A 15171-nucleotide genomic window follows, 5' to 3' on the forward strand; every position below is an offset into this window, starting at 1 on the left:
AAAAAATTCTCTCGGGCGTCGCTATAACCGTCGCTATTTATGGCTCTGTAGCGTCGCTATGAGGGTCGCTATAGACTTCTGTGTAAACGTCGCTATATAGAGACGCTCATAGCGACGCATATAGCGACGCTCTTGTAGCGACGGTTTTAGCGACGCCAGGGGTTATAAAAACCCAGTGTATTTCCGTCGCTAACAGCGTCACAAGCGCACACAACCTCTTGTAGTGTAGATTATAGTATCGTAAGGGTACAAATGGTCATCCACCTAGATGTCAACATTCGCCTCACCGGCAGCACGGCGTTCTTGTGATGACCTTTGATCACCCTCACATGCAGCCTTCGGTGCAAATATTGTGGGCAATCGGTATGTACGCTTTTTGTGTGCAGAGTACATGGTGGTGGAAGCAAACAATTTGTGATGTTCGTAAGCACCATGGTAGTTGTTGTTGGTAGTTGTTGTGTGACGAAGCAAAGGATGAAAAGAGAGAGGGGGAGGAAGAATGACGAAGATGGGAGGAGAGAAGGGGGCAGGGGGGCGAGGGAAGGAGGAGGAGGGTAGCGGTAGAGAGGGAGAGAAGAGGGAGAGGGGAGGGGGGAGGGAGAAGGAGAAGAGAACAAAGTTTTTTTTTTGAAAAAATGGACTGTAAGTTTAAAAAAAGGTCAAAAAATGATTTTTGGATATGTATATATGTTGGGGGTGTGTTTTAAGTCAAAAAATAAGTAAAAATGAGTTTTTTGAAAGAAAAAAAAAGTCGAATTTTGGCTCTTAGTGACCCACATTTTTGTTGATGTGGCCACACCCCTTTACTCCCTTCACTTTCAAAAAGCTAGAGAGAGAAAGTAGCCTCTTAGGTCCACATCTTACATATGTCTTAAAAAAAAGGCTAAAAAGACCTACTCAAAACTAACTTCTTAAATGCCCTTTTCCCCTTAACCCTACATAGCATTAACCTTAATTCCTAAAAATTAGGATTCCTTACAAGGCCCACCATATTTCTCATAATGACATGAGTGACAAACCATCCTTGCCTATCGGTACTTAGGCTCAGAACATATCGTCCAAATGTTCCACTTTGTGAGCGAGGGTTTCTCAAAGAGACCAAATCTTTCAAAATTTCCTTCTGAAGCAAAGCTACTATTGAAGTGTAATAGGAGAAAAAGGAAGTACTTGAGAGGAGGATTTTGACATCTCTTTGAGGTGGAACATTTAGGCACCTTATGTTTTCCATGAGGAGGAGGAGGAGGAGAAGGAGAAACCATAGTGCACTATAGAGATAGGCAAATGTGTTTATGAAAACACCCAAGCCAGAGTCTCACATGGATATTGCTTTTAGGGAAACTTTTTTAGTTCCTTAAAATATGATTGGAATCCATGGAAAGCTTCACTCAATGCATTGGGAGGACATTTTTGTCATAGCAAACCTCCTATATCTAACATCCTTGTTAAAAAGGGGTGGAGCTAGACCACGAATACTCGTTGAGGAACCTTGAATCTACTTGGATAATCACCCTCAAGAAATTCATGAATAGGTCAGCATAAGGGTAGAACCCCGCAACTCGCAAAGGCCTCAAGTTTGTGATCCACCATGACCCCCTTCTCCATCTCATCGAACAGCATGATAAAGTTCTCCATGGCACCTCTGCCAATTTAATCTTTCAATTCCTCTCTTGGCCAAAGTTTACCTCGGTTAGCACAATGTCATGGCTAGCACAACTATTGATGTGATGGGAAACATACTAAAATTTACAATGTTCACACCTCTCTCTCTCTCTCTCTCTCTCTCTCTCTCTCTCTCTCTCTCTCTCTCTTACACAGACACACACACACACCTGAATGCTACCAACAACTTTTAGCCATACTTAGTACTCCATGGGCCTCAAATTGCTACTAGCCGCCCACGTGTACGATTGATATGGAAGTGCCTCTTTTCTCCTCCTCACATTTGAAAATTGCATTGTAGCTCTCTCTTTCCTAAGGAAGGGAAGACTTCTAAATTGCACTTTGCTAACTTGAAGGGTCAACGTGCAAGGCAAATTTTTGTTGACCCTTCACTCACCCTTAATGTGCAATTTAATTTCTTTTTAGAGAAAATAATTTGAATGAGAAAAGTACAAGATAGGCCTCAAAGAAAGGGAATGAGGTAGTCTCAAGTGAGTCCTCACGACTAAGTGTCCCCCTATGTCACTTAGTGTCGTGGCAAGTGAGTCAAAGGAAGAGGGTTACAATGAGTAATTTACTTTTAAGGGGGAGGAGAAACCATTAAGTGAAATTGAATAAACAATCTATGCACACGTCTTTAAAAGTACCCATCTCATGTTTTGATAAACATTGAAAGAAGATAACGCCAGTAGTATTTGTGCTCAATTTTGCTAAGCAGCTGAATTGAGAGGAATCTGAGGGGATGCTCTCATGTTTAGAAGGGAAAAAAAGGGCAATTTGTCACGTGGAGGAGAGAGGATAAGAGACGAGTGCAGTCACCTTCGTATGGCGCACGTGAGGAGCAAGAAGTGGCGATTGGAGCGAGAGCGGCGGAGCATGATTTTTTTTTGTTGCCTGTACCAGTAGTTGATCCCGTGGAGTGAAGGGCTCTCTCTCTCTCTCTCTCTCTCTCTCTCTCTCTCTCTCTCTCTCTCTCACCCACAGACGCGCACAGAGACACACAGTCTGGACAGTCTGGCATGGCGATGCAGGGGGTGATTGTGCGAGTAGTGTTGTCCAGGGCAGAGAGAGAGGTTGGTGGAACAGCAGCTGGACACGAACAGCAGCTGGAGAGTGGGACTGAGGCGGGCAGCGAGAGTGTGCAGCATGAGCACCGGGTTGAGGAGGAGCAACAGTGAGATCAGTGGCGGGCAGGCGCAGTCCGGAGATCAGTGAGGTCAGTGGCGGGCAAGGGTAGTCCGAAGGGTGAGCACCGGGGTGAGGACGAGCAACAAAGGAGAGCACAAGAAGGTGGGATGGAGGAGAGCGTCGTGTGCATCGCCTCATACTCATTTGCCTGTTTTAAAAATTAAGCGGTTGGAAAATCTTCATAGGTAATTAATTAATCAATGGTACAATAGACCCAAATATGTAGAAAGAATAGGTATACAATCTTTTTGTCATTTGTTTTAAGAGGTATCTCGGGTGATCCCTTGAGAGTTGAAATGCAAAAGGAAACCGGGAGAATTTCAAGTTTGTCCTTATTTTCTTTGGTTAAGGGAAATGTATTTTTCTAGCATTGAATCGGACGAGAAACGTTCAAGAAAATAAAAGAGGGATGATGTATGGACAAGGTAGACGAATTTGCAAAGAGGTTTTTTTGCATCGCGTATTGAGTGGGTCTTCGCATTGCTTGTAGTTGCTAGAGACCAAAATGTGGACGAGCGTAGTGAGCAAGCAAAGAAGCTTTACCTTACGACTCTCGGGCTACTTGTGCTACCGATTCCAAGGCAGAAGCATCTCCTTATTGGTGTTGTGAGTGCTCCGTTGTGAGAGAGAGACAATGGTCTTACCTTCGTCCCCTAGACTTAAGGTGCAATAGAAATAAATGAAAAAGAAAATTACCAAAATACCCCTCTGATTTGCAAAAATTATCATATTACCCATCAAATTTCAAAAATTTGCAAAATACCTTTGTATCTATTTTGGTTGGATTGTTCTAGATTTTCTAATCTTATTCCCATGTAATTTTTTACAAATTGCCTTTAAGAAAAGCCAATTATGTCTAAAATTAGTGAAGCAAGTTCTAGTTTTTTCATCTTGTATTGATAGACAATTTTTTTTTATCCTTCAAGAAATATGATTTGACAACCTTGGGAATTTTGGAAAATTCGGAGGGCATTCTGGGAATTTATGACAAAATATTGGGGGTGCTTTGGGAGTCAAAGGAAATGCTACCTTATATGGTGAACATGTAGTTGGGGTAGTTGCCAGGACCGAGGGCAAGTGTCGTCCAAGGAGGTGCGCAGACGCCTTACACGAGCGCAGACATAGCAAGAGTGCAAATGGCTCCAAGACGAGGTTGGCACGGGCGGAGGTGCGCAGACGCCTTACACGAGCACAGGCACAGGAGGAGCGGAAATGGCTCAACGAGCTCCTCTCTCTCTCTCTCTCTCTCTCTCTCTCTCTCTCTCTCATATGCAAGCCTGGGTTGGAGCAGTTGGAACAGCGCGATCTTGCTCTTGTGGAAAAGGCAGACCTGCAAGACAGAGACGCGGAGAGGTCTGCAGCCTATGTTCAGGGCACCATGGAGAGTGAACACGAATCAGACCTGAGAGAGAGAGACGTGGATAGGTCTGGAGCGTATGTTGAGGGCAGCATGGAGAGTGAACATGAATCAGGGCTTGCGAGAGAGAGGTCTGGTAGCGGACTGCGTGGGAACAATTGGAGAGGACTGGTTTTGCTTTGGGAAAGGCTCGGGTAGGAATCTTCCGGGATAATTAATTAATGAAAGTTAACATAGACCGAGTATTACAGTTATTTATGTAGATTGTCTAGTTTGCCACCTAGACGCTAGTGAAAGGAAGAATTAACTCCATAGTCACAGCCGTAGGAACCCCAATTACATCATCGTTGTATCGTTGTAAGACAAGATAGGAAATCAAAGCACTATGTGTGTCCATGTGATATAAAATGCTAAGGCTGTGGAAAAACATATATAATGACAAATATTAGGACTAAACATGCCACGTAAAAATACAAAATTTGGGTACATTTCAATTTTGAGTTTAAGAACAAAGATATGTAATAGTGTCTCTTTTCCCACTAGCTAGAAGACATTAACTTTGGCAAAATCTTTGTAAAGGTGCAATGATAGGTATCCACAACAGAACAAAACGTTACTAATGCACCTGCTTGTGTTTTGAACACCCTTCCTTGAAGATAGGCTTTTTGTGTGAATCGCCTTCATTGGAAAGAGCTACAAAAATGTCATGTGTGTGTGGGGGGTAAAACTCAAAGGGAGGGTTGCAATTTTCACCTTTCTCGGAGTCCTTCTCTAGTGTCTTGCTTTTGTAGCATATAGGATTGAAAAGGCAATGGTTAAACATCGAGGTGCTTGCCCCCGTGTAGGTGCAGGTGATTGGCTATGCCAATCACGCACCTTTTTGGAAGGCTAGCACCGCTTCAAGCGCACCGCTTCAAGCATTGTATACAGCCAGAGGTGTGCATGCAGTGCTCTCAACTGCTTACATGCAGGCATAGCAATAGAGTTGCGGGTTATGAGTGTGAAGGTGTTGAGTTCTGTCAACTCCGCATTGACCATTATTTTAGTCAATCAATTGTTGCCCGTGGAACTTGATTGGATACTCGTTGGGACGTGCTTGCCAAGGGTACCCCCACACGAGAGGGGGTAATTGTTATTGGATTACCCCTCCTCCCTCGCATAACTACACCTCTTTGAGGTGCAGTTGGATTTTGCAAAGGTTACCCCCTCTTCCCTTTTCGTGTGTGCTTGTACGCATGTCAAATCAAAAAAGTAAGTGTCTTGTCTTACAAATTACCCCCTCCCGTGTGGGGGGCCTCCAAGATGGCAAGCACCCCGAGATATAACCAATGCCTATCGAAAATAAGAAAAAAGAATGTAAGATTGGTGGCCCTTCTACTCTTGATGTTTTGATAAATTCTACTTATATTGTTGGCCAAACACATTGCCTACTTAGATTCTTCACCTAACATGTCGCTTAGCTATGAAATCAACATATAATGTTTGTGCACAAACATGTCGCTAAGGCCATGGTCACGCGAGGCTTAGTGAGAACTAAGCCTGGGCAGAATCTGACAGGTCGCAAAGGGACGTGACCGGCAATAGCAAGTAGAGAGAGAAGCAGAAGGTGCCGACAGGAGAGAGAGAGAGAGAGAGAGAGAGAGAGAGAGAGGGAACTGACCAAGAGCATACCGGCATAGTTTTGTAATTGTGCCTAAAAAGGCATAGTTACAAAACTATGCCGGTGGAAAGGTATCAATGTCAGACGTACGGCTGTCAGACTTACGGCAAACTAAGCCTCGCGTGACCATGCTCTAAGTTGGTATAACTTTTGTGTTATTTTAGTATTAAAAGGGTAGTACGACAATCTGGCCCAGTGCTCGTCTTTTGAAAGAATAGGGAGCCCTTCAAATCCTAAGAGTGGACGGCTCGACCCCGAGCCCAGTGAGTGCACAAAGAAACCTAGGTTCATTGTAATCCCACCAGTGTGTGGGAAAAATGTGTCTCAGCTTAATATCATGTTGTTTTCAATTTCAAAAATGCCGAATATTGAGGGCAAGAGGGAAAACAAAATAGAGAAAAAATAGTGTAAAAAATCAAAAAAATAACCCAATTTTTTGATATCTCCAATTTTGTATGTTTAAGAGAATGTTTCCGAACATCGAATCCAATCCCACCGGCAACTTTTAAGATTCACCTATATAAATTATTGTTACAAAATTGTTTGTGCTAAATTTTGTGTAATTTTGTATAAAAACCTTCAAAACTAGTCAAATTACCTCTAAAATCTCTCGTGTATGTAGGTTTGAACTTTGTCAAGTTGTTGGAAAAAAATTATTTTCGAGCCCCCGCCCCCCCCCCCCCAAACCCCCGGGGCCGAGTCAGCCCGTCTCATTGATCTTTTTATTGGAGCCAGTGTTCGGGAAAAGTGTGCCTCAGCTTAGCCTTGACTCTTGAGCCGGTTGCAAAATCAAAGTAGGCGGTTGAGGGGAGAGCAAGAAGGAGAAAATTCCGACTAAAATACATGGAAAATAGTGTAATTTTGCAAAAATACTGTAAAATTTCCGGTTCAAATTTGTCTCGGAGGGATTTTTGTATGTTTGTGAAAATGATTTTTCCCGAACACTGATTGGAGCCCTTAAGCTCGTATGGACGGCGGTAGGAAAATGGGATAAGGTGCCGTCCTACAGTACATTCTTATTAGAAGTGGACCTAGGCTAGAAGTTAGAACAGTGTTAAAGAACAGTTTCTGGTATCTGCATACCTCAGTGACAGTGCAACTTGGGATCCGGGAACGAGTTCCGGGAACGAGATCAATCATCAATTAACACATTAATGCCTATATTTTACAAATTGGGATCCGGGAACGAGATCAATCATCAATTAACACATTAATGCCTGCCTGCCTGCCTGTATTGCCTGGGGCTGAGGGCCGGCCGGACCAAAAACAGAGAGGAATCACGTGGACGCACGAGGAGCTTAGAAGTTGAGAATAATTATGTAAAAATCAAGGCAAAACTGAATACAACCAATCAGATCGATCCAGCTGCCTGAGCTGATCAGCTGTACAGTTACTTTCCCGACTCCCAATGGTTGCCACTTGCAAATAAGGCGTAGTACAGTAGACAGTACCATCGACTGACACATACCATAAATTTTATGATCAAAGCAGCTGCCTGTAGTTTGCGTTTATCGCTGCCTACTTCTACGTGGCAGGCTGCTGCTGCTGCCCACTTTTCCTCTTGTTTCTGAAAATTCAGACTTAGCCTGTGCAATTAATTTCCAATCACCACCGTGCACGTCGACCATTACTGGACCAGTCATCATACCTGTACTCCACTCTTGCAAGTTGCAACCGGGGGAAACGCTGACATGAGAGAGAGAGAGAGAGAGAGAGAGAGAGAGCGAGCAAAATCAGAGCTTCAGAAGTACTCCTCTGCGGAAGCCTCCTCGACGTTCACAATGTGTTGTCTCTTCGCCACTTACTTTCAATTTCATCTTTCAAAAATTTAGGCTTTCCTCCAAAACATGTTCCTCTGCTACGTGACTACGTCTGCTGGCTATGCGCTGCTACAAACTGGCAAAGGACTTCTCGTAGCCTCTCGCAGGAAATCTCTTGGTCCTCTTCGTCAGCAACCTGCGTCAATCAAACATGATAGATATGACGTGAGAGAGAGTGAGAGAGAGAGAGAGAGAGAGAGAGCTCGTGTGTGTGTGTGTGTGTGTGTGTGTGTGTGTGTGTGTGTGTGTTTTCGAGAAAGAGAGAGAGGAGCGCTTGCCTTGGCGTAAATGGTGTGCACGAAGAAGAACGGGGTGGCGGAAAGTGTGACGTTTTGGACGTCCAACTGCAGAGTGTCCTGCAGGAGCGCCATGAGATGGGGCCAGATGCCACGCTCCTTTGGGCAGTTTAATGTGATAAATAAGTCCACATGGCCCCAGAAGCGCACTGACACGTTGGAGGTCTGGACGTCGTCGCTACGGTGGCATTCCCGCTCTTGCTTCATCACCAGTTTCCTCTTGTGCTGCAAGTCGGCCACTTTCAAGAGGTCCTCCCGCGATCTGCTCAGCTCTTGCACCTTCTTGTGCAGCTGTTGCACGTACTCGATCACGCACCCTAGCACCGTGCATCTGTCACTCTGCTTTCAATTATTACAATTAACCGTTAACCATAAGCAATACGTTATCTCAAAGTAAGAAGGTGCACCTTCCTTAAGCTAATTAAAAGAATCTCAAGAGGAATGGATTTTTTAAGGAAAACCGTAAAGATCATTTAGCTAAGATCAAACTTAATCATTCTTTTCTCACCTACGTCAAATGTTCATCATCGTTTTGGACTTAATTTACTTCCTTCCTTTGTAATGCCAGAAGTGGTTTGTTATCATATATTCTTCTCTAGGATCTATTTTCTTCCAAATGTAGACAACATGATCCTGTGGAGTGCAATCATGGCCTAGGCAGAGACAAAAGCACTCCCATACTAAATACATTTTTCAACTTAATTCAATCATTGCTTCCTTTGAGGTGAAGTAGCTAGATATTTTTCGTGTATCATCCTACTAGAGAAACGATGTGGATCCAAGCACACATCGCTTCCCCTTTCTATTATTTGGTATGTGATCAGGCAAGTGATTCCACCTTCAATAATCATGCCATTTTGTTAAAAATACAATTCTACTAGGGTGATCATTAGTACCAGTAGGCGTCCCCAATTTTGCAAGCACGTCTCATTAAAAGGAATCAAGAAAGATTCCTCGACTCTCGAGTGAGAGGAGAGAAAGGGCAAGGAAAAGGTAATGTGACAGTGGCCAGGTGGCACGAGTCGAGCATCGAGGTGGCAAATGTTGAGAGCAGCGCACAAAGAGAGAGAATGGGAGATTTGCTTGTGCATGAGATTCAGCCGTGTCTCTCCTTGCGAAATCTAGACAATATTGGGGTCTGTCTGTGTGTGTGCGCGCGCTGAGCCTAACGGGTGTACTGTCTCTCTGTCTCATGCGCAAGGCATTATGCAAGGAATGGTGTGCGCTCCGTTGGCCTGTCCTTACAGCTGCAAATCCGTGCGAGTAGCTGTCTGGTTTCTCGCACAGCTGGGCGCATCGCGGAGGGGGGTTTCCATCGGAGCTGCAGGGCAGAGGTTGCCATGCAGGAGGGTCCTTAGATGCAGAGCGATGGCGAGCCAAGCGGGGAAGAGAGAGGAGAGAGAGCGGCGATTTTGCACCTTTTTTTTTTGGGGGTGGGGGGTGGGGGATCTAGCGAGATTCTGGTTAATGAGAGCATAGACCGAGTAGTGCATAAGTAAAGAAGATGCCTTAGCTCACTTCAAGGAAAACGTCTCAAAATTGCCATCAAGGACTGGCATCAAACTCACTCGGCGGCTCGCTCTGTCCACATGCCGCTCTGAGCTGCAGTGTCCATTGCGTTAGTGCCTTGCGTCATCTATCTACCATACCATCTACTGCTTTGCTAGCTTGTCATCCTCGCCCGCGAGCTAACACCCCCCCCCCCCCCCCAAAGGACTCTCACGATGTTGCCTGCCTAAACTGAATTAATTTCCCCCACAGATGCTTCATTTGCAAAATGGGAAGCGAATCTGGGAATTGATACGAAAATGGGTCTCCCCCCGCCACCATTCTCGATCTGGTTTGCATCAACAAGCACAGAACGCCCTGCTCTACGTCATAGTGTATATATAGAACCCCCTCCTGCACATCACCTTCATCTTCGTAAGCAAAGCACACTCCGACTAGCTCGTTTCACTGCACAACGAGGAACGGGACCCCTTATCTGATTGCGACACACAGAGAGCAGATGAATATGGTTTGGCTCCTCCCTTCCTTCAATCTCTTGTTTCCCTGCACTTGCAAAAGAGAGAGACACACCCTCATGCAATCTCCTATGCTCGTTTTTGTTTCCTGCCATAACCCTCACAGTGTGCCTGCATTGGCAGAGAGAGAGAGAGAGAGAGAGAGAGAGAGAGAGAGAGAGAAGAAGAAGAACAAGAGAACTTTAACGTTCCAAGAAACTATTTCAAGAGACCTTAAATATCTATCCCAATTACTACACGTGGAAAGCAAGAACTTTGTTTTGTTTTGGTCTTCCCTTTCCCTATTCGGCCCCCCTTTTTCTTGATTAATTTGCAAAGTATCTTCGATGATTCGGCTTAATTCGAAAGTTTGCACTACTTATTTAGGGTGATCATTAGTACCAAAACTCGAAATTCTTTAAGGTGTCATTACAGTTCCTAAGGTCATTACCAGTATTCTTTCGTTTATCGATTTATTCGTCCATTAATAGCATGCTTGAACATGCTTGAAGCATGCCTGAATATGCTTCTCATTGCACTAAGAGGGCACCAAATGTGTCTACTAGTTCGATGCAAGTAAAATTATACCCTCTATGGCAAGTGGTGTTATTTCTAGTACTACATTTTTCCCTACACATGAAAACTAGATAAGTGTTGGCCAAGGCTTATTTTGTGGACATGCAAAATAGGCAAAGGAACAAAGAGGTTGAAGGTGGAAGAAGGACAAGTCTTGTCTCAAAGGACGAGGATGACGGCTAGTTTTGGCCTATCTGTGTGTGCACACATGCATGCACATATGCAAAAAGGTTTTACGTAGCTGATAGTGCTATGTAAGGCCCTGAGGCAATAGCCCTTCATTCATGTATTTTATCACGTGATCAGGTAATATGCAAGGTATTTTAAGGTGTTCTGACTTGCATATGTATACATGCTAATTAAGGGGAGTTAGACAAAAGAGCCTTGTAGGAACATAGAGGAATAAACTCATATGGTGTGTTGTTACTGTACTAAGTAAGAATACCAAACATCAATTTGTCCTCTTAAAAAACTCTTAGATTGTTGTGTGTGTGTGAGGGCGGCCGCGGGGGATGGGGTGGGGTGTGGGGGTATACGCTCTAGCTATAGGTAGTGAAAGAGGAAATCCAAACCCATTTCCCTCTATGGCAAGATGCAACCAAAGCTAGAACTTCTCCCTTTCTCATGTAAGAATCTATAGGTGTATCCATAAGCTTGAAGCTCTAGTGTTCACTATATAGAAATCTTGACGTATAGCACGTGAGTTTAAAGAAGTATTTTAAAAATTCTTTACTCTACATTTTTTTGGCGTATATAGAGACCCCTTATGTACCACTTTTCTCAAAAAAAAACCCTTATGTACCAAAATGTTTACTTTGTCAATTTAAAACGCCATTAAGTACGTTTATTTTCTATAAGTTCATAATAGAAATTAACCCCTTCTATTGGACTTCGTGCTATTCTACATACTTTTGAGTATTGAAACCCTCTAGGCTTGAAGATAATGAGAGGGGATAGCTATCATTGTCCACCAACAAGGGGAAAGAGATGGCTTCTTTGTACCAAGGCTCTTGGCATTAAATTAGATTTAGGACGGAGTATAGCTTTATGTAGGCAATGGTTTATACCATGGAGGTATGTTTGTATGGTAGGGAATCGTGAGTCTTTAGATGGAAAGACAAGTTTTTACAATAGGAAAAAGCCACTAAAAATCAACCATGCTTGGAAAACACAATAGGGCTAGAACATCCACAACTCTTGTAGGTAATAAAAGGTGTAGGAGTGGATGCACAAATGAGCAATCATTCGACTTGAAAATGAATAGAAAGCATCTCTCTCTCTCTCTCTAGAATTTTTTATGATATTGAGAGCTTGAGGTTTGCACTATTGAGAGGCCCCCTACTATGACGTGCATTCGGGGGTATTTTGAAAACTCTTTTTTTAACAAATAAGTGAAAAAATTTATCCTTTATTTTCAAAACAAATCAAAAATAAAATATATAAACCCCTTTTGTAGATGTATCTCTGTTAATCTGACTAAATTTTTTGCATTAAACACCCTCTCATGTTGGACTCACATGATAGTGCACCACCATAGATTGAAGAAGGTCAACATGTCCTCGGGGCTTCAATGCTTCAGTACCATTGAAAATATTTGGTATCACATGTGTTTAAGAGATATTTAATTAAACCTTCCCATTTACCTGCCATTTTGAATACAATGATCTCTTTTTCTTCATAATTTTATGAGTTTCCTTCATATTTGATTAAAATATCCCCTCTCTATAATATATGTATTGCAAGTGTAACATTTCTGAATACTTTTACTCCTCCTCATTAACTCATGTGGTAAAGATGGATATTTCTTAGGTGCCTTCTACAAAACAAGCTACTCAAATGAGAGTCGAATGAGGATTTGTTGCATATTGACTCACCATTGTGCTCATACAAAGCATGCTAGTGGTTGAAAGTCCTCACACATGAAGAAAGAAAGAAGAAAGTTACCACTGTGCTTATCAAGCTAGAAAGCTTAGGGGCAAAACTTCAAGGAAGCACATTATCAATCTAGAAAATCTTTAAAGTTTCAACTAATCAAAGCATAATATACTCTCATAATATTTGATCCCACATTGTGACTTACCTCAACATCATGGCTTTTGTGAGGGAGTTGCCGCATACCTAGCTAGGTATGGGGTGCCTCTCGAGCAGAAGCTCATGATGTTATGCACTGTATGAAAAACACTGAGAAAGACTCCGTTTTCCTACATGAGAAAATTTCTAAATCTTCTTGTGATATGATACCATTGATGCTTGCAAAAGCAAATTGAAAAGCCAGGAAGAAACCTTTCTTACCTTGAATTTATCATCATCCTTAATGTTGGGAAGAAGCAATCGAAGCGTGTTGAACAAGCTACTCATGTCTTGGCGCCGCTGCCTCTCAGAATGGATGTGAGCTTCTCGGTAAGACGGCGTGCCCTTACGCCGAGGTGGTCGGCCGTGATGCAGAGGCCTTAATATTGTAGCATTGCTTTGATCATTAATGTTGAGAGGTACTAGGGGGGAATCAACAGCCTGGTTACTATAAGTAGGATTAATTAGTGTGGGATTAAGCTCTAGAATGCTAAGGTCCTCAATATTTGTTGAATCAGAACCGAAAGTAGGATAAAGATTCTGCTTAGTCGATACTAATTGATTCTGAATGGGCTTTACAAAGGGAATAGGATCATAGCTCAATTGTGGGGTTTCTTGAAAGAGAGAGGGCAGCAGGGGAGGGTTTGAACCTTGGTGGGTGGACACCAGCTGATGAGTAATGACGTTGTGCTCGAATGGAGAGAGATGAAAAGGGGGAAGAGAAGGGGCGCTCTCCAGCTCGTCTACAAATGGCAGCATGTCCTGTAGCAGCCCCGTCGACTCGGCGGCTCTTTTTCTATTTGTCGCCGCAGCTGCAGTTGCTGTTGGTATATTATTAGTATTCTCCATATTCGAAAGGCGCTGCACAGGCCGCCGGGGCTCCTTCCTGCTAAAGCTGAAATGAGAACAAGCGGCCTATGACTACAGTGAAAAGCAGAATGTGATAAAATAACAAGAAATGAAATTTGCTGTGAAGGGCAGCCAACAGCAGCTTCTGTTGCACCTGAATGCTTTATGTTATTCTCTTTCTCTCTCTCTCTCTCTCTCTCTCTCTCTCTCTCTCTCTCTCTCTCTATTTTTGTGTGTGCAGGAAGCAGACGGACGTGGGCGTCGATATTGGAAGCGACTTCGAAAGCTGCGGAGAAGCAGCTCTGCGGAAGCAAAATGAATAGTATGGAAGCTGTGCTAGTGTTGACGTGAAGATTCAAAGAAGGAGGAGGCAGGAGAGAGAGAGAGAGAGACCTCGGCCACCTCCGATTGAAAAACAACCCTACGACAGCCTTGCTAGCCCGTCCGTCGTCTTCTTCGCGGGATGCCTACAATATGAATAAACCGTAACTCACGTCGACGTAGACCTGTAATTAGGCATGGAGCCCAAACGACGCAAGGTACCAGGCCTCTGACCTGAAGAGATCGTGACTTGAATTGCTGCAAGCTGCTCTTCACTCTCTGAGAGCTGCGGTCATCACGCCTTTGACTCACCGCTCAAAGCTTTTCGTTACTATTCTGTTAGGACCCGTTTACACTGCCTTCCGCGTTTTCACTTGCATGTGCTTTCTCCTCCTCTCTCCAGCGTGGCCTCATAATCATTTTCATTTTTTTTAACAATAAGGCGCAGTGAATTATAATAGAGAGAAAATAAGATATTACAAGCGGGGTAGGCAAGGAGGCCTACAGGGATAATTACATCAAAAGAGTAGTGTACTGTTATTGTCGTACTACGCAAAAAACATCCCGGGCTAATGATCATAGATACAAAGATACAAAGTTCATCCAGCATTGGGGAAGACATGGACGGTAGGAGAAGAGAGAATGTCTGGGAGATCATGCACTTCCCAAACCAAATAATGAAGTCGGTCAAGGAATCTGTCCGCATCTTCAACTTTAGCGATTGTGAGGCTAGCTTCCTGCAACATCTCTTCAGTCCAGCCAGAGAAAGTGTTGGATTCTTCTTCGGTAAGAGGGAGAGTAGGCAGGTAAGCATTATGTGCATGGAAGATTGTGAAAATCCTCCCAAAGATAATGAGTTTGCTCCTCCAAACCACAAATTTCGCATAGCTAGCTTGTTTTTCCTACAAAGAAAAATCAGAGAACAAGACTTTCAAGCTAGGTACCTGGTGAACTCCTTCAAAAAAGAATTGGTTCTTTGCCTCCATATTGCCCAGAAAAAATTTGCATGGGCCTTGTTCCAAGCTTAGAGAGAATACCTATATTATCACCCAAAAGCCATTGTTTCTAGGACAAGGGCACTACAGAGGTACTTCACATTTGCGAGGCTCGTAGTATCACGCTCAAAAGTGAAAATTCACGGCGTCGCTATGAGGTAGCTATGAGCGTCACTATTTTATTTGTTACATAGCGATGCTTATAGCGACGTCGACAGGGGTAAAAAAAATCGAGAGAGCTCAAAAACTCAGATCTCAGATCTGAGTTTTCAGCGCTCAAACAAAGAGGTAACCTGCGCTCTCCCTCTCTCTCTCTTTCTTCTCCACACACACACACACACACATACACGAGGAGAGGAAGGAGAGCCAGGTATGCT

At 43.5% G+C, this 15171-nt stretch overlaps 1 protein-coding gene across 1 annotated transcript; it reads right to left on the minus strand.

Annotated features, from left to right (window-relative positions):
• Positions 1-7730: 7730 nt before the first annotated feature.
• On the minus strand, positions 7731-14785 carry LOC147458113 (uncharacterized). Its single transcript, XM_086513396.1, has 6 exons — positions 14744-14785; positions 14471-14701; positions 13973-14085; positions 12852-13524; positions 7933-8319; positions 7731-7820 (listed from the first exon to the last, which is right to left on the minus strand). Exons 1-6 carry the CDS (start codon positions 14783-14785, stop codon positions 7731-7733), a joined length of 1536 nt encoding a protein of 511 aa, XP_086369522.1.
• Positions 14786-15171: the final 386 nt, after the last annotated feature.

The sequence above is a fragment of the Adiantum capillus-veneris genome, chromosome 5 (assembly GCF_014529385.1).
Source record: "Adiantum capillus-veneris isolate H3 chromosome 5, ASM1452938v2, whole genome shotgun sequence".
Taxonomy (NCBI): domain Eukaryota; kingdom Viridiplantae; phylum Streptophyta; class Polypodiopsida; order Polypodiales; family Pteridaceae; genus Adiantum; species Adiantum capillus-veneris.

Bases quoted from the DNA above. Each gene is read 5' to 3' on its own strand.
- LOC147458113 (XM_086513396.1), bottom strand. From the start codon at position 14,785: ATGGAGGCAAAGAACCAATTCTTTTTTGAAGGAGTTCACCAG. The intron at 13,525-13,972 runs GTGAGTTACGGT...TTCTCATTTCAG, and splicing joins AATTACAGGTCTACGTCGAC to CTTTAGCAGGAAGGAGCCCC. The intron at 7,821-7,932 runs CACACACACACA...TGATTGACGCAG, and splicing joins CTCTCTCTCTTTCTCGAAAA to GTTGCTGACGAAGAGGACCA.